Source organism: Anabrus simplex, chromosome 1, assembly GCF_040414725.1.
Source record: "Anabrus simplex isolate iqAnaSimp1 chromosome 1, ASM4041472v1, whole genome shotgun sequence".
Lineage (NCBI taxonomy): Eukaryota > Metazoa > Arthropoda > Insecta > Orthoptera > Tettigoniidae > Anabrus > Anabrus simplex.
The window spans coordinates 969,571,737-969,590,886 of NC_090265.1; the positions used below are offsets into that span (position 1 = coordinate 969,571,737).

The window sequence follows — 19,150 nt, forward strand, 5'->3', positions numbered from 1 at the left end:
TGTTGGTGAATCATGAGACATTGATAGGTCTAAGTTCAGCCAACTTTGAGTAATCATAAAATCAAATCATTAAATGATCACTCCAATAATTGCAGGAGAAGGCTTACCCTAACACATTGACTCCCATAGGTGCCTTAAGGCGGATAACACTTTGCCAGCTTATTCTCCCGTATCTGCCTTAAGGCGAATAAGAACTTGCCCGAAAATGTCAAGTTTAAAAACCACGCTACGGATCGCAGTTCATTCATTCTTTCATAGATGGTAGTCAGATGAACGTTCTCACCTTTATTAACATATGTCAAAACAGTAATTCCCGCCTAGAATCACCCAGCAAAAAAATTTTCTTCCCCAGCACATTCCAAGCCCGTGCTCTTGCCCCCAGTTTTGTTGTGTTAGTGCCACTAGCAAGACACAGTATGATGAGCAGTAAGTTCATATCTGTTGAAGAGGCTGTTGAAATGATTTATAATGATGATTCTGGTGATGAACTCATCCCAGATTTAGATAGTGAAAGTGATGAGGACGAAACAACAGTGCGCGATAATGTTGAAATACCAGACAGTGATTCTCTATCTGACACCTCTCCGAGCTATTCTCCCCCGTTACCTGAGTTTTTAGAAAATGTAGGACTAAATGTAGAGGTATAAAACAGTGAAGATATAATGTCTGTTGACTGTTGTTTTCATATTTTTGTGAGCAGACTAATTTATATGCACAGCAGGTTATCAATAGCACACTGCGTCCATTCACTAAATATTCAATCTATCAAACTTGGAAACCTGTGTCAATGATTGAAATGAAACAGTTTATTGGTTTAATGTTAGTTACCGTAATTATACAGAAGCTGGATTTAAAAATGTACTGGACCGAAGATCCTGTATTTCAATGCCTGCATTTTCCAAGACAATGTCCAGGAACAGATTCGAAAGTATCATTATGTTTTTACATTTTAGTGACAGCAGTAACTATGTAAACAGTGCAGACAGGCTCTATAAAATCAGGCCAATATTGGAAAAACTTTTGGATCAGTTTTCAGTGGTTTACAGTACCGACCGAAAGATAGCTTTAGATGAGGGCATGCTTGCTTGGAGAGGCCAGTTACGTTTTCAAGATTACAATCCATCTAAAATAACTAAGTATGGCATTATGGTTAGGATGGTGTGAATAAAAAACGGGGTTATTTGCAAATTGCTTATTTATGATGCAAGTATTGTCCTCAAACTTCTCAGTCCATATTTATGCCTAGGGCATTCTGTTTAAATGGATAATTACTACAACAGTGTTGCTCTTGCATAAACCCTATGCGAACAGAATACTACCATTTGTGGGACAATCAGGCAAAACAGGGGAGTACCAAAGGACCTCAAGGACCAACAAAAATCCTTGAAAAGAGGGGGGAAATGACAATCAAATGTGATGGGGAAATTCTTCTTGTCTCTTGGATGGACAAGAAAATAATCACAATGATTTCATCCATGCATTCTGCTAAGTGACTTCAAAGTTTGGTAGAAAAACAATGAAGCCAGTATCCATTGCAGATTACAATCAGCACATGCATGGAACAGACACGGCTGACCATTAACATGCTCTATATCCCTTCATGAGAAAACCTTGTAAATGGCCGAAAAAGGTTATCTTCCATTTACAGTGCATCCTCTTCAATTCCTCCCGTCTCTTCGAGAAGTCCAATACCCAGACAAAAAATACCTATCTACAGTTCATACAGACAGTTTCCAGATACTATCTTGAAGGTCATAATCCTCCTGCCACTGTCCCAGTCTCAGCCCCGACCCAAATCAGAACAGCCCCTCCAGCTCTCTCCAACACGTCATCACTAGCATCCACCCCACCGCATTCCATTCACCAGGCCCCCCCCTCCCAAAGATCCCCCATCATGTCTGGATGGAAAAGTGAATGAACATATTCTGCTCAAGTTTCTACCACTGAAAACTGACCCTTACCTGACAAAAAGATGTAGAGTTTGTATCAAGCAGAAAAACGTATGTGACACAAGGTGGTACTGCAGGAAGTGTGGCATCCCTCTGCACCCTGGAGCATGTGACACCAGATATCACACCTTAAAATCAAACTAGAATTCCTTCCCCAGGTATGTTCTCATTTTCACATTATTTCAAAGCGTAATATAAGAGTAGTAAATATTTTTGTTCCACAGTGCAGAAGGCAGGACTGGCAGGCAAGGATTTTTAGAAATGGCTGGGCTGGAGGATTAAATGCCCTGGCTACTTCCTGGTAGTCAAATTGTTAATATTCTGATATTATCCTTAGTAATGTTATTGCATACAGCCTTGTTTGATTACTACCTGTCAAGCCAGAGACTATACACATCCTCTGATCACGGAAGAATAGGCCTACTGTTACCTGCTAGATACTCTAATTTTCTAACCATTCCCAGCTTCTAAATATATTCAACAGACAGCACAGCATTCCTAATAACTTACATGCTGCTAAAGGAAAAAAGGCTACATACAAACAGACTCCATCATAACATACACCTTAGACATTATCTGGGAACACCTATCGAAGGATAACCTAGCTACACTAGAAAGAGTGAAGGTCATGTTTCGTATAAAAGTTCTCTGCCTTGCAAAAATGCTCTTTCGAGACTAACCTATGAGCTCACAAGACAACCGTTCTATATAGCAAAAACTGCGATTAAAAATACCATTGCCTTCTATGACACAATACCAAGCTTTACATCAAGAACAGCAGGATAAAAAAGCGAGTATATGGATTGACTTTTATCAAACAGACGGTATGATGACGTCAGAATGGATGAATTCCGACTACGAACTGCGGCATAGCATAACACAATCCTTATTAAATGTTTATAAAACAACTGAAGAGGGCAGGCAAAACAATATGACTACGACAGGCATATCAGGACGAGTTATCCCACCTATTTATAGGCTAACGAACGCTGCGGAGCAGCATCATACTGGATGGTTACATCATCATATGGAGCAATAAACCAACTCGCTGCGATAAAATTCAGTGAAAACAGGGGTTCCACTATGGTCACTTACAGTTTACCACGCATATGTCATCTTCTCTAACACAACTTCTCAATTTTTGTCGCGGGCCTCCCGACCTTTTAAAATAAGGCAAACAAACCAGCCAACATTGTGAAACCATAATTGAGAACGGGACCGCTAGATTGAGAAGAAATTGAGAATACTGCTGTTCTAAAATTTTTAATTTCATCAGCTTTTTTCCATCACTTGTCACATGCATTTCGCCTGCACGTTATCTCAGGCTTGGTTTCTCAAACTTTTTCGCTCCCGCTCCCCTCCTCACCATTTGATGTGATGGTGTTTCTACGAAGGCAGACTTTCGGCCTGAATTTTCAACACAGTGATTTCATCCTGTTTTAAATTGTTATAAAACCAAAATTTTGTAGACTAAGAGGTCCGCAACCTTGCTATGTGCACTTATTGTTCATTTCCATTTTTATAATTTGTTTTCATTTCTCTTCTTCTTAGGTTAACACACTTTTTAGATTAAATTATGTTTTGTATTGATGCAAGTGCGATAAACGGATATAACTTGAAAACAATATTCTCTCACCCATGGGTAACTAATGCAAATATCGAGCTTGAATAATTATTATATTTTATGATTATTATTATATTTTATGATTATTATTATTATTATTATTATTATTATTATTATTATTATTATTATTATTATTATTACTACTTGTATGTATGACTATGAAGTGAGGTACATCCATTTAGTATTAGTATTATTTACATAGTTGAATGATTGTACTATTTGTGAGGTTATGTCATGAAACATGTTCATATGAGTTCAGGTAATGCAAATACCTGTAAATTAATATTATAGTTCATTCTTACCTGTATATATAATTTGTAATCCATAATTGTGAAAGACACTGTAACTTCCAGAATGGTAACAGGCACTAGAACGATGGAGAATATTCTGTACATTATAATCTATGTATTAGGCACTCTAGAATTTTCACAAAGGTAGTTTTTTTTTGTAATGTATCTTTCTGGAAGCCTGGCCAGGCACATACAGTTTATAAGGAGGTGGTCTTGATGGTAACGGAGAGTTATTAGTTGACAATTTATTGGTTGGAAAGAGTTATTGGTTAGGGAGTCACTGTTCAGTAGAGTTATGGTGTAGTAAGAATATACTTGTGAACTCGTGACATGCAGTGGATGCAGTCGACATACTGAAGTGTCAGGCAGCTGTTATTTTAAAATGGTGGTTTGTGATGCGAGTGTTTTGTTTGTAACAGCAGTGATTAAGGTTGTGTGTGTGTTTAATTTGTAAACAGATGTGAATAAAATAATTGTACCAAATGACAGCATCTCATGTGCGTCTTTGTGGATACGTTAGTATTAACCCCTGTTTTCAGTGAATTTTATCGCAGCGAGTTGTTTATTGCTCCATATGATAATGTGAATATTGTATATTTTGCTGTTTTTATTTCTGTCATGTCTCTCTTCGTTTTTCCATTTGTTCTTTCATTATGTTTTTTGGCACTTTTTAGCTTGTATTATGTAAATTACTTCAAACCCCCCTTTTTTCATTGAAGATGGCTCAAACGAGTCGAAACATGTTTGAATTTGAATACTCCATCTAATGATGGAAATTAGGATGATACATTTAATTTTACCTTTGTCAAGTGACACCCGTCAATACAGAATTATTCTAATATCTTGTAATGGAATTGAAGATCAAAATTTGAAGATATTGTTTGAATTGAAGAGGACTAATTTGAGCAAATATTTGTTTATAGCAAGAAGAATTAGGGAATGGAATAATTTACTAAGGGAGATGTTTGATAAATTTCCAATTTCTTCTGAAATCATTTAAGAAAAGACTAGGTAAACAATTGGTAGGAAAATTATCACCTGAGTGACTGCCCTACATGCAGGTCGTGATCAATGACGATATCTGCCTCTTGGACGATGTCCATCAACTTCTAGGTGATAATCGCTATTAGCTATGATATTCGGTGCAGCACACAAGTAAAAGCCATAACACCATAGATGTTTCTCAGGCATTTTCTCACTGATTAGAGATGATGCCAATTTTCCATCTGATGTTAAGCACATGGAATGTGATCAAGGTGAGTGATCCCAACTGAACACCGCAGCATATACATCTCCATATATACATGCCTGGTGCTCTATTTTCTTATAGTCACCGGCCAATACTTGGTTTCCTTAGAGGATTACTGGATGAACTACTGTGCGGTGTACTTTTTATTTCGGTGTATCGGCATCTGCCCATCACCGAGCACCGTGGTAACTGGTCAGTATGCTGGCCTTTGGTCCAAGGGGTCGATTCTTGGCCGAGTTGGGGATTTGAACCTTCATGGGTCATATCTCCTGGCTTGGGACCTGGGTGTTAGTGCTGTCTTCAACTTAGATTTCATCCTAGGTAGGGCCCAATCCTCACAGACTCAAAGGTCACCCTTCAGCATCAACTTGCAATACCTGCACCAGGTCTCTCCCAAGCCTGCTCATCATTATCATTAATATTTAATTTAGTGTTTTTCAATACTGTTCGGAGAGAAATTAAGGTTAATTGAGTTTTAATTTTTTTCTTCAATTAAACAATAATTTTTCTTAACTGTGAATATATGGAACTCTCTCAAATGTGAACAATTAACAAAAGAAATTTAATACCATTAACTTACAACATCTTGCAGGCTGAATTGCTGACCGCGATTGAGAATGGCTCCGTTGACAGCAATGCAGGAACAGCCATTAAAATAAACTCTTTGCCCATCACATCCTCGTAGATTGCTGAACATGTAACAGCCACCACCCTACAACAGAAAAAACACATAAGACTTATCCCCGTCTATTACAGCCATTTTGGGGGGTTGAAAGAGCCATATTATTACAGTCAAAACTCGTTAGGATGTTTCTGTGGGCAACCGAGAAAAAAAATCCCTCATAAAGAGGAAACATGCTTAAAAAAATGAAAAAATTCCTTGATTAAATTTAAAGTTGGGTTTGAATAAAAAATAATTGTGACAAAGACAAAGAAACAAGTGTTTACAATTATAATTAATGAAATAATACACTTAAAGAAGACCAACATGGTAAAACATGAAGGAAAAACGTTCTTAAAAACACGAACTATACGTCCGTATTTGCATAAAAATTTAAAATGTACAATAATTGTCAAGAATTTGATTCGGAAGAAAGCAACACATATTTAACAGTACACAGAGTAACTTACATATCATCACCTGCGCGTTAAGAAACATATCTAATGTAGATTGCTGCTTCTTTCGTTCGAAATTACATACAACAGTATCAAGTTTGGTAACTTAATACATAACGCCGCACTATGTCCATAGCTTTTACTGCTGCTGAATGCATTGGTACTGCTGCGCAGATCTCACCGGTTTCATTTTCATCCTCGGGTTCTTGCTCATTACTGTCTTTGTCAAACATCAGCTGTTCATGAATTTCATCTACCGTCTGCACTTCACAAGTAGCAACGTTGTCATCACATTCAACATACATACAAAATTCACATCTTCTTCATCTGCCCCAAAGCTGGTCACATTCTTCATACATATCATCAGTGTTTTCCATCAAAACGTCATCAGTTGCTGAACGAACAACGCCCACTTTGCAGAAACAGTTTCAAATTGTCGTCTCGTTTACTGATGCCCAAGCAGATTTTAAGAAATGCATGGCATCCAGAATTGTGATACGTGAAGCTGTTCCCAGGAGTGCCAATCTCTTCTGCACGGGAATCTTTCTATATTTCTGCTTCACACACCACATGATACCCTGGTCCAGCGTTTGGAGATGGCTTGTATAGTTTGCGGGAAGAAACACTATACGTACATTTCTCAAATAAGATGTGTCAATTGGGCGCATGGCACAGTGGTCAATACAATACGACTTTCCTCTGCTGCATCCTCATTCTGGCATCAAGTGATCGCAAGAAATTCTCAAAAATCGATGATATCATCCAAGCATTGGTATCTGCTGTGTACTGGCATGAAAAGGTTTGCACATCCTTAAAACTGTGCGGATTCTTCCACTTCCCTATTATTAGCGGCGTCAATTGCTCCATACCACTCTCATTGCAACACAATAGCACTGTCAGTCTCTCTTTACTGAGTTTACCTCCATAGCATTTCTCACCCTTGAACGCGTATGTTTTATCAGGAAAAAGCTGGAAAAATAGCCCAGCTATATCTGCATTAAAAACATCATCAGGTATATAGTCCTTTAAGATTTATGATATTGTCGTATCTCTCCAAGTCTGAACAGTATCGATATTGACACTGGCAGCCTCCCCACATACGGATTTATATAAAAGTTTATTCCTTTTTTTTAACACTTTCAAGCCATCCATTATATGCCTTGAAGTTCCATAATCCCATTTTGGCAGCTAAATGTAATGCCTTGGCCTGAATCAATGTTCCATCAATAGGAATATTCGAAGCCTGAGCTTGTTTAAACCAGCACGTTTCATATGGCTGCTTCCTCCTGCCAGACAAGCGTCCTCAATCTTCTTGCGGTTGTTTAAGATTGTATTTAAAGTTGTCGTAGGAATGTCCAACATCCGGGCAAATTGCACACGTTTCATGTGTGGATTAGCATACACTTTCTTGATAAACTTTAATTTTTCTCATTGGTAAACCGTCTAGCTTTCTTCTTCTTCTCCATAACTGAATGTGCTGCAAACCACTAGTCCTATGCTGAAGTACAATAGGCCTAACTCATTTACTAACGTAAAATTAAGTGCTACACGTCAGCTGTATACATATGTACAGTAGGCCTAATTTACGTATGTTACACAATTCACTTACGAATGAAAATTAAGCACCAAGATTAAGAAACAACACACAGACAAGGTACTCTTGCGCTATCTATACAACCACAGCAAAGACTGGCTTGAGACTGATGCTGCCTGTAGCCAAGGCAACTAGAATACCATCTCCTGTATCTGTAGGCCGACATGCTACCGCATTATGTTGTCCGGGTAGCCGGCGGCCTTGAAATTAAGTTCTCTGCCAAATCTTTATCCATGTGGGCTGTGACTGACGCAGCGGGCTGTGGCTGGCGCGGCGTACACACAACTTGGCCTGGAACACTAATTTAAATTCCTTATGGTGCGATTTACGAATGTACTAAAGAGTGACATAAATGTACTACCGGGCGAGTTGGCCGTGCGTGTAGAGGCGCGCGGCTGTGAGCTTGCATCCGGGAGATAGTAGGTTCGAATCCCACTATCGGCAGCCCTGAAGATGGTTTTCCGTGGTTTCCCATTTTCACACCAGGCAAATGCTGGGGCTGTACCTTAATTAAGGCCACGGCCGCTTCCTTCCACCTCCTAGGCCTTTCCTATCCCATCGTCGCCATAAGACCTATCTGTGTCGGTGCGATGTAAAAACCCCTAGCAAAAAATAAAAATAAAAAAATAAAATAAAAAATAAATGTACTATCCAGGTTTCTTTAGCAAGTATTTAATAGGAATGAACTGGGACTTAGGAATAATGATATAATAACCAGGGAAGCACACTAGAGAGAGACGTCCTAACCAGTTTCAACTGTATTATTATTATTATTATTATTATTATTATTATTCGACAAGACAACATTCTCAGATGAAAATTCTGTTGGATCCACCAGGATCTGAACTTCAGCTGCCTACAGTAAGTGGACAGCCAGTAGCTAAACCACTGTACTAATCACACCTCCAACAAAATGAATAACTGAATTAATGACAGAAAACTGGTATTAAATTTTAATTAAATAACGTTTTTGAACATTAAAGTGATGTAGTAATGATAATATATATAACCGAATATGCAGTCCCTATAAGTGTGATAACATTTGTGACCACAGCTCCCTCCTACTGTCAGATTCAATATTTTGGATACTCAAGTTTAAATTTCTATAAAAAACGAATGGTGCAACAATCTCAAAACTGTACCAAAATATAGCTCCTTTCTTTCTGCTTTTAACAATGTAATTAAATTTTAAAATTAAATTAAATTATTAAATTTTAATTTTAAAATTTAATTTAATTATGTAATTAAATGCAGAAAGAATGGAGCTATAATTTGGTGTAATTAGGTTTGAGATTGGTGCACCATTCTAGTAGTATACAACTTGCTTTGTTGTATTTATTTCTGCAGCTGTTTTATTTGGAACAAAATAAGAACGTGTTTTTTGGAATTGTATGTACAAATCTCACGTTTAAAACTATGAAACATCAAAATGCTTCATCCAAATGTGATAAGATTCTAATATGCCATAGCCTTAAGTGTCTCAAACAAGATTTCAAACTTACAAGCTTTCATCACATTACCGTAAGAAGTTGTCATAAATTTATTTTTTCATGGGTTTCTCAGTTCTGCAAAGTCGGACAAAGCTGTGGTTAACATCATTACGAGCGCTGCAATTACTGTTCTCATAATCCATACTTATAGAAAACCTACACTTATCCATAGATTTTTTTTTTTTTTTTTTTTTTTTTTGCTAGGGGCTTTACGTCGCACCGACACAGATAGGTCTTATGGCGACGATGGGATAGGAAAGGGCTAGGAGTTGGAAGGAAGCGGCCGTGGCCTTAATTAAGGTACAGCCCCAGCATTTGCCTGGTGTGAAAATGGGAAACCACGGAAAACCATTTTCAGGGCTGCCGATAGTGGGATTCGAACCTACTATCTCCCGGATGCAAGCACACAGCCGCGCGCCTCTACGCGCACGGCCAACTCGCCCGGTCCCATAGATTTTGTAATTATTATTATTATTATTATTATTTGAGAGGGGAATTGCGCGAGCGCCAAGCGGGAAATACAGCTACATTCCAGCTGCCTGTAGCATTGTGTTGCCGCGCTTGTGGTAGGTCTTTCATTATCAAGTAAATGCTTACCAACTGCCTCTATAAAACTGGAATAATACTGTACTCAATTAAATTAAACATCATCCATCTCTCATCAACCTTTCTGCATGAGAACTTCGGACTTCCAATGGGGATATCTGTCTGTAATTGGAGTGTATGCCCCAGCAGAAGGTGAAAAAGACAAAAATGAAGATTTCTACAACAAACTGGAACAGGTTTTGAATAAAGCTAATAGGAATCATTATCTCTTATTGATGGGTGACTTCAATGCAAGAGTTGGTAATGCAGAAGTAGGACAGTCAATTGGCACATCTGGCAAACAAGTCTGTAACAACAACAGAATTAGATTAATGGACTTCTCCACTTAAAATCAGTTAAAGGTAATGAATGGTTTTTCTCAATCACAGAGACAGCCATAAATACACATGGGAGGCAAGAGGCACGAAATCAATACTAGATTATGCTATTTGCAATATCAAACTAGCAGAGATGATTTTAGATACAAGAGTTTTTCGAGGCCCAGAATTAGAAACAGCATGTGCCATAGCCTTAAGTGTCTCAAACAAGATTTCACTTACAAGAGTTCATCACATTACCTTAAGAAGTTGTCATCAATTTAATTTTTCATGGGTTTCTCAGTTTTACGAAGTCGGACGAAGCTGTGGTTAACATCATATTTTTTTATTTTATTAAATTTTTTTTAGGGGCTTTACGTCGCACCGACACAGACAGGTCTTATGGCGACGATGGGATAGCAAAGGCCTAAGAGTTGGAAGGAAGCGGCCGTGGCCTTAATTAAGGTACAGCCCCAGCATTTGCCTGGTGTGAAAATGGGAAACCACGGAAAACCATCTTCAGGGCTGCCGACAGTGGGATTCGAACCTACTATCTCCCGAATACTGGATACTGGCCGCACTTAAGCGACTGCAGCTATCGAGCTCGGTCATTCGTGACTTGACCTCCCTAGACAGACCTTGGTGTGGTGCCTTGAGAAGGACGTCCTCTAGTGGCGTAAACAGGAAGGGTGACATCTTCCAGAATATGCTCTGCAGCGTTGACTTGGAATGATGAGAAGCTCATTCTCTTTTCCCTCATGCTCAGCATGTCTAAACCCATCCCAGAGTCTGTAGAATGGCATCAAAACATTAAGCCTGCTCTCTTGAGCTTATAGCAAAATCGACCATAAAGTGCTTCTGAACCTCAGCTGCGTAGGAAATGTCATTTGAATTGAAATAGCAAGAATGCAATACTTATAATTTTTGGAAAGGCCATGGTTACTGAGTGACAGAGTTATAATGTGTCTACTGTACCTGACACTTAGTGAAAGTAACCATTTTATTAGACAGCAGAAATATTTTTGTGATGCATCGTAGTATTGTAGAGACATGTGGGACAGGTATTGCCAGCAAATTTTCAATGGGTTCTCGTCGATGTTATGATACAAAATTTAAATTAATGGTTATTAAACAAACAAAAATAAAAAATAATTGTTCGGCAGAAAGAAAATACGGTATAACTAAAGCCAATGTTCTGTGTTGGCATGAAGACAAAAGTAGTCTATTCTACAAGAAAGGCATTCAGTGGCCTGCAACAAGGATGCTTTAAAGAAGTCCAACATGAAATTGTGAGGTATGTGCGCAACGAATAGAAATTCCCTGAACTTTCAAAGGCAGTATCAGATACCTCTAATGAAGATTTTTAGGGAAGTAGGTAGGATTTACATGATACTTGTGTTTATTTTGTTCCTCAAATTAAATTTGAAATTTGTTATAAATAACATAATGATTTCACAAAACACTTTTTACGCCTGATACGGTTTCTCTGAAGAAAAAAGCAGGTGTTGTCTTGCATTCAGGGTCATCTTGGATTTGGAGAAATACAGTAATGTGTTCAACATACACTCAACACAAGCAGTATTATTAGGGTCTCATTACCCATACAAGCTGGGTGGGAAGCAAACATTCTACTCCTAAAAGATTATTCTTCTTCCTGACTTTTCCCTTTTTATTTGGAGATGGCACTAAACGTGGATTTAGCCCACTTCGATGCCCAGATGCCCTTCCTAATGCCAACACTATGTGGAGGAATGTTTCCTATATTGTTTAACTCTGAGGTGGTTGGTAGTGTGCTGTGTAGTGCATATATGAAGCGGTGTGTATTAAGATGAAAACAAACACCCAGTCCCAGTGCCAGAAGAATTAATAGCTAACCTCTGCAGCTTAACCGTGAATCAAACCCAGGACCCTCTGAATAAAAGGTTGTTACACTGACCGTTCAGCCAAGGGCCGCTCATACCAACTTTTAGATCACGGAAACAATGATAAATATCAGAGAAGAAATGTATTTGTAAACAACTTTCTCAGCATGGAAAGAAAGAAACAATTTGTAAATAAATTTATTTGAAATATATTAAAATGAGCTTCTCTTGACAGAAGACAAAAAAGGTTCAGAGGCAATGAGCAAATTTGGTGGTGAAGACTTAAGCTGGACAAAAAAAAAAAGTTTTAAAACTAGTAAAGGAACATGGAAGCTTCATAGCTAATATTCAGACGAGGAAAATGAAAGAAACTTTTTAACCACTCGTTCAGACGCGATACATTTAAAACCAATATGTTTGATCATTGGTATCTTACCTATAAGGTAAGAGAAAAAAAAAGGGACACCGAGTAAAAAGTGATTAAAGATGTACCCATGTCAACAGTTCTCAGAATTACAAAGAAATGAAGAGGACACCATAAAGAAAGAGAAGAATGGTTGTAGCAACAAAACAAAACAGCCTATAGGTGATGATGATGATGATCATGAGTAAACAATGGCTTCATAGAGTAATTAATGCAATATGGAAGGATAGGAAAGTCCCAGATGATTGGAAAAAGGGAATAATAATACCTCTCATCAAAAAAGGAAGCCGGAAGAAATGTAGCAATTATAGAGGGATCACTTTATTGTCTCATGGTTTGAAAATATTTGAGAAAATACTTGAAAAAAGGCTAAGGAAAGGTGGTGGTGGTGATTATTGTTTTAAGAGGAAGTACAACTAGGCAACCATCCTCTATGTAACACTAATCAGGCGGAAAAAATGGAAGGGATCCGACACTTCGAAAAATGAAGATATCGGCCAAAGGAAGATAAGGGCCACGAAGGGCGTGAAAATGAAAGAATCCCTAGCCCTCGCAAACCTAATAGCGTTGGGGTCGAAAAAGAACAAGAGTTGACCAAGGGAGGTCGGATAGGATAGATGAAAGTGAGGAGTCTGGCACAAGTAAGTGGAAGTAATGCCAGGACTCGGCTAAAGGCCTCGTGGTCGTCATTCCACGCTCCAAAGTTCAGAGCCCCTGGGGCCCCTTTTAGTCGCCTCTTACGACAGGCAGGGGTCACCGTGGGTGTTATTCTACCGCCCCCACCCACAGGGGGAGGCTAAGGAAAATAACAGAATCACTTGTTGGGTTGTTGTGCAGGTTTCTAGGCCATATGTTATTATGGGAGTGAAGTATGATTGGATGATGATGACTATATAAATAAATAACAAGTTTCAATTATTAAAGGAAATTTCTTTTTCAGCAATAGTAAATGGAAAGAGAAAAAAAAAGTTACCTTCATAGTAGCAGACTTGACTAAGTCCACAGTGATATATGCTTTCCTCAATTCCATATATGAGCCAGAGCCATTAGAAATCAATTCAACACCATCCAAACCCAGAGGAATGTGGGAACTATGGAAAGAAGAGAAGCCATATTCAAATTTAATAAATATCCAGTCCACATAACACAATACTTCAGAGTATCATAACATGTCTTTTCTGATTTTCACTCCAGGACAACCAAAGCATAAATGGAGTAAGCAGGAAACATGCTCGAAACATTCAGTGAGTTTAGACAGCTGAACAGGGTTGTGAAATCTGTAAAAGTGATAAAAATCATGAAATAACTTATTTATATACTGTATATGTTTTCAAAGAAAAGAAATTAAAAATTCTAATCAGCACATAATTTCCACATACCAACTATCTCCGACTGTCTTGCCGCGTGTCAGATGGCCATTACCAACCTTGACACCCAAATGGGGAATCAGTGTCTAAAGGCCAGGTGAAGCCTTTGCGTAGGAAATGACATAAATTCACTAAAAAGGAGAATATGGTCAACGGTTTATATGGCAGCAGAGGACCCCAGTCCCAATGGCAGATAAAATGGAAGAACTTTCTCCTGTCAGCAACATCTGTGCTTCAGAGAAACAGTTGCAAAAGGCATCTGTACTCCTGAAGAGCACCCTAAAGTTACAACTGGCAATAGGTATAAAATACCTCTGGTAATGGGGACCCAACACAATAATAGCCTAAATATGAATATGGTACTTGCAATCTTGCCTCGGAAAAGGTTAAGACGTGAGTAGCAAGAGCAAAATATGTACTAAAATAATTGCTGCAACATCAGCATTTTCCAATGCTTTAGGTGGGAAAATTCAATTTTTGCTAAGTCAGCATTTTTGTTTGGTGTAGGCAAGGTCATAGTCAATGACATCATCGTGACATCTTAACCTAACCTTGCAACCATGGATGCAAACCAAAACTTATATGGTCAGGTTAATGGCCGAGGTATTTTTTTCGGAGCGGTGGAGAGGGTGCACTTCCCCCACCCGGGACCAACTCCGGCCCCCGACCAAAAATATTGCCGGCTTCCTTTGGGAGGCAGGATGCCAAGCAGGTCACTCTTCTTCGCAGAAGAGTGATGGAGAGACCAGCTCTCCACTGGGTTTTATTGAGTGGTCGCGTGGAGAAAGGGATATGTGAGGAAGGGGGAATGTACAGTGCGTATAGTGCGCATGCATGGAGGGGAAATGGCAAGTACGCATGCACGAGAGACATAACAGAGCGCTCTGATGGCCATGAGGAAAAGTAGGGTTATGCACATTCTGACAGCTAGTTTGTTAGTTATATAAAGTTCTGCATTCTTTGCCAGGTAGCGTAAGTGAACAAGACGGCGGCACATCCGCCGATATTGAATGCATACAACTTTTGTGTGTGTCTGAACACACACACATTCTCTGATGTTATGTTACCCTGTTCATAGGAAGGAAGAGGTGTGCAACGTAAGGCGAATGTATTGTGCATGGAGAGGACTGGGCAGCATGCATCCTCTGCTAGGTAGTACAAGTGAGCAAGATGGCACCACAACCAGCAATTTTGAGTGCATAAAACATATTTGTGCTGATGACCTTAGGCCCCTTTAAACCTATATTTGTGTTTACAGCTTTTGTTATCTTGTTCATAAATTTCAAAACTATGTGTATTTTGTATGGAGCAGAAAAGATATGAACAGTCAGCATAAAATCTGTTGTGTTCTCAGCAAAAAAAAATCTACATGTTTATCTTTTGCGGCTGATCCTCACCAGTTCGGCTCTTTTGCATGCATGGAGGGGAAAGGGCAGCATGAATCCTCTGCCAGGTAGCGCAAGTGAGCAAGACGGCAGCAAGACCGACAATTTAAAATCAATCAATCAATCAATCAATGCTGATCTGCACTTAGGGCAGTCGCCCAGGTGGCAGATTCCCTATCTGTTGTTTTCTATCCTTTTCTTAAATGATTTCTGAGCTCTGTCAAACTCTGACCTCAATATTGGGTCTCCCATTTCATCAGCATCAACAGCCTCTTCATGAATATATGCCCCAATGTGTCCTCTTGATCTATATCTTCATATTGTGATCTTTCCCACTTTTAAAGACACCACTCAAACTTATTCGTCTACTAATGTCATCTCAGACTATCTCTCCGCTGACAGTTCGGAACATACCACTTATGATATATATGTTGAGTTGAAATATTTGTCCCAAATGAGTTAATTTATAATGTTCTTGTTTGAGTCATCAGTCCATAGACTGGTTTGATGCAGCTCTCCATGCCACCTTATCCTGTGCTAACCTTTTTATTTCTACGCAACTACTGCATCCTACATCTGCTCTAATCTGCTTGTCATATTCATACCTTGGTCTACCCCTACTGTTCTTAACACTTACACTTCCTTCAAAAACCAACTGAACAAGTCCTGGGTGTCTTAAGATGTGTCCTATCATTCTATCACTTCTTCTGGTCAAATTTAGTCAAATCGATCTCCTCTCACCAATTCGATTCAGTATCTCTTCATTCTTGATTTGATCTATCCATCTCACCTTCAGAATTCTTCTGTAACACCACATTTCAAAATCTTCTATTCTCTTTCTTTCTGAGCTAGTTATCATCCATGTTTCACTTCCATACAATGCCACTCTCCACACGAAAGTCTTCAAAAACACCTTTCTAATTCCTATATCAATGTTTGAAGTGAGCATATATCATTTCTTAAGAAGGCTCTTCCTTGCTTGTGCTAGTCTGCATTTTATGTCCTCCTTACTTCTGCCATCGTCAGTATTTTACTACCCAAATAACAATATTCATGTACTTCCTTTAAGACTTCATTTCCTAATCTAATATTTCCTGCATCACCTGCCTTCATTCAACTGCACTCCATTACTTTTGTTTTGGACTTATTTATTTGCATCTTGTACTCCTTATCCAAGACTTCGTCAATACCATTCAGCAGCTTCGAGATTTTCTCCAGCCTCGGATAAAATAACTATATCAACGGCAAATCTCAAGGTTTTGATTTCCTCTCCTTGGACTGTGATTCCCTTTCCAAATTCCTCTTTGATTTCATTTACTGCCTGTTTATGTAAACACTGAAAAGGAGGGGGACAAACTGCAGCCTTGCCTCACTCCTTTCTGGATTCCTGCTTCTTTTTCAAAGCCCTCGATTCTTGTTACTGCAGATACAGATTGTAGATAATTCTTCATTCTCGGTATCTGATCCCAATCATCTTCAGAATCTTAAATAGCTTGGGCCAATCAACATTATCGAATGCCTTTTCTAGATCTACGAATGCCATGTACATGGGCTTGTCCTTCTTGAATCGATCCTCTAAGATCAGACGTAAAGTCAGGATTGCTTCACGTATTCCTACATTTCTTCTGAAGCCAAATTGATCTTCTCCCAACTCAGCTTCAACTTGTTTTTCCATTCTTCTGTAAATAATACGTGTTCTAATTTTGCAGGCATGAGATACTAAACTAATGGTGCAGTAGTTTTCACACCTGTCAGCACCGGCTTTCGTGGGAACAGGTATAACAACATTCTGCCGAAAATCGGATGGGACTTCTCCTGTCTCATACATCTTACACACTAAATGGAATAACAGTGCCATGCTGGTTTCTCCTAAGGCAGTCAGTAATTCAGAGGGAATTTCATCAATTCCAGGTGCCTTGTTCCTATTTTGGTCACTCACAGCTCTGTCAAACTCTGACCTCAATATTGGGTCTCCCATTTCATCAGCATCAACAGCCTCTTCATGTACCAGAACCAAATTATCTATATCTTTACCTTGTTACAACTGTTGGATATGCTCCTGCCATTTTTCTGGTTTGTCTTCTTTCCCTAGAAGTGGCTTTCCATCTGAGCTCTTAATATTCATACATCTAGATTTCCTTTCTCCAAAGGTTTCCTCGATTTTCCTGTATGCAGCATCTACCTTTCCCAGGACATACAACCTTCGACATCCTTGCACTTCTCCTTCAGCCAGTCTTCCTTAGCTACCTTGCACTTTCTATCCACTTCATTATTTAATCGCCTGTATTCTTTTCTGCGCTCTAAATTTCTAGCATTCTTGTATATTTGTCATTCATCAATCAGGTCTAGTATCTCCTGAGTTATCCACTGATTCTTAGTTGATCTTTTCTTTCTTCCTAACATTTCTTCAGCAGCCCTACCGACTTCATTTTTCATGACTATCCACTCTTCCTCTATTGTGTTTCCTTCAGCCTTTTCATTTAGCCCTTGTGCCACATGTTCCTTGAAACAATCCCTCACACTCTTTTCTTTCAACTTGTCTAGATCCCATCTTTTTGCATTCTTTCCTTTCTTCAATTTCTTCAACTTCAGATGGCACTTCATGACCAACAAGTTGTGGTCTGAGTCCACGCCTGCTCCTGGGAAAGTTTTGCAATCCAACACCTGGTTTCTGAATCTCTGCCTAATCATAATGACGTCTATTTGATACCTTCCAGTGTCTCCAGATCTCGTCCACATATACAGCCGTCGTTTGTGGTGTTTGAACCAAGTATTGGCAAGGACTAAATTATGATCGGTGCAGAATTCAACCAGCCGACTTCCTCTTTCATTCCTTTGTCGCAATCCAAATTCTCCTACTGTATTACCTTCTCCTCCTTTGCCTACCACTGCATTCCAGTCTCCCATTACAATTAGATTCTCGTCACCTTTTACATATTGTATTAAATCTTCTATCTCTTCATATATTCTTTCGATTTCTTCATCATCCGCTGAACTAGTAGGCATATAGATCTGCACTATCGTGGTGTGCATTGGTTTGGTGTCTATCTTGACGACAATAATTCTTTCACTATGCTGATCGTAGTAGCTTACCCACTGTCCTATTTTCTTATTCATTATTAAACCAACTCCTGCATTTCCTCTGTTTGATTTCGTGTTGATAATTCGGTAGTCGCCTGATCAAAAATCCTGTTCTTCCTGCCAACGTACTTCACTTATACCAACTACAACTAACTTTAGTCTATTCATCTCTCTTTTCAGATTCTCTAATCTACCACAATGATTCAAACTTCTAACATTCCACGCTCCGGCTCGCAGAATGACAGTATCCATCTTCCTGATGATCGCACCCTCTCGTGTAGTCCCCACCCGGAGATCCGAACGGGGGACTAGTTTACCTCTGGAATATTTTACCCAGGAGGAAGCCATCATCAGTACATCATTCATATAGAGAGAGCTGCATGTCCTCGGGAGTTAGTTACGGCTGTATTTTACCGTTGCTTTCAGCCGTGTAGCAGTATCAACACAGATAAGCCATGTTGAGTATTATTACAAGGCCATATCAGTCAATCATGTGGTCTGCCGCCCTTGCAACTTCCGAAAGGCTGCTACCCCCCTTTCGATAAACCATTCGTTAGTCTGGTCTCTCAACAGATAGCCATCCGATATGGTTGCACCTGCGGCTCGGCTAACCGAGTCATTGGGACACGCAGGCCTCCCCACCGCGGCAAGGTCACATGGTTCATAGAGGAGGAAATTTATAAATACCAATAAAAAATCAACCGATTCGGCTCCTCCAAAGGGGCTCGTGGCTTGACCATTTGGCTCTTCTAAGGGGCCCAGCGCGACTCTATGTTTGTTTTTGGTAACTGACACGCTCAATTTTGTTTTTGTTTAC

At 39.2% G+C, this 19,150-nt stretch overlaps 1 protein-coding gene across 3 annotated transcripts in view; it reads right to left on the bottom strand.

Annotated features, from left to right (window-relative positions):
- Nadsyn (NAD synthetase) overlaps positions 1–19,150 on the bottom strand; it is a 200,668-nt gene that overhangs the window by 119,627 nt on the left and 61,891 nt on the right. For all 3 annotated transcript variants that reach the window (XM_067136801.2, XM_067136802.2, XM_067136804.2), the window contains exons 6-7: positions 13,474–13,591; positions 5,693–5,824 (exon numbers count right to left, since the gene is read on the bottom strand). In XM_067136801.2, the coding sequence (XP_066992902.1) occupies positions 5,693–5,824; positions 13,474–13,591 (250 nt within the window). The remainder of the gene's footprint in view (positions 1–5,692; positions 5,825–13,473; positions 13,592–19,150) is intronic.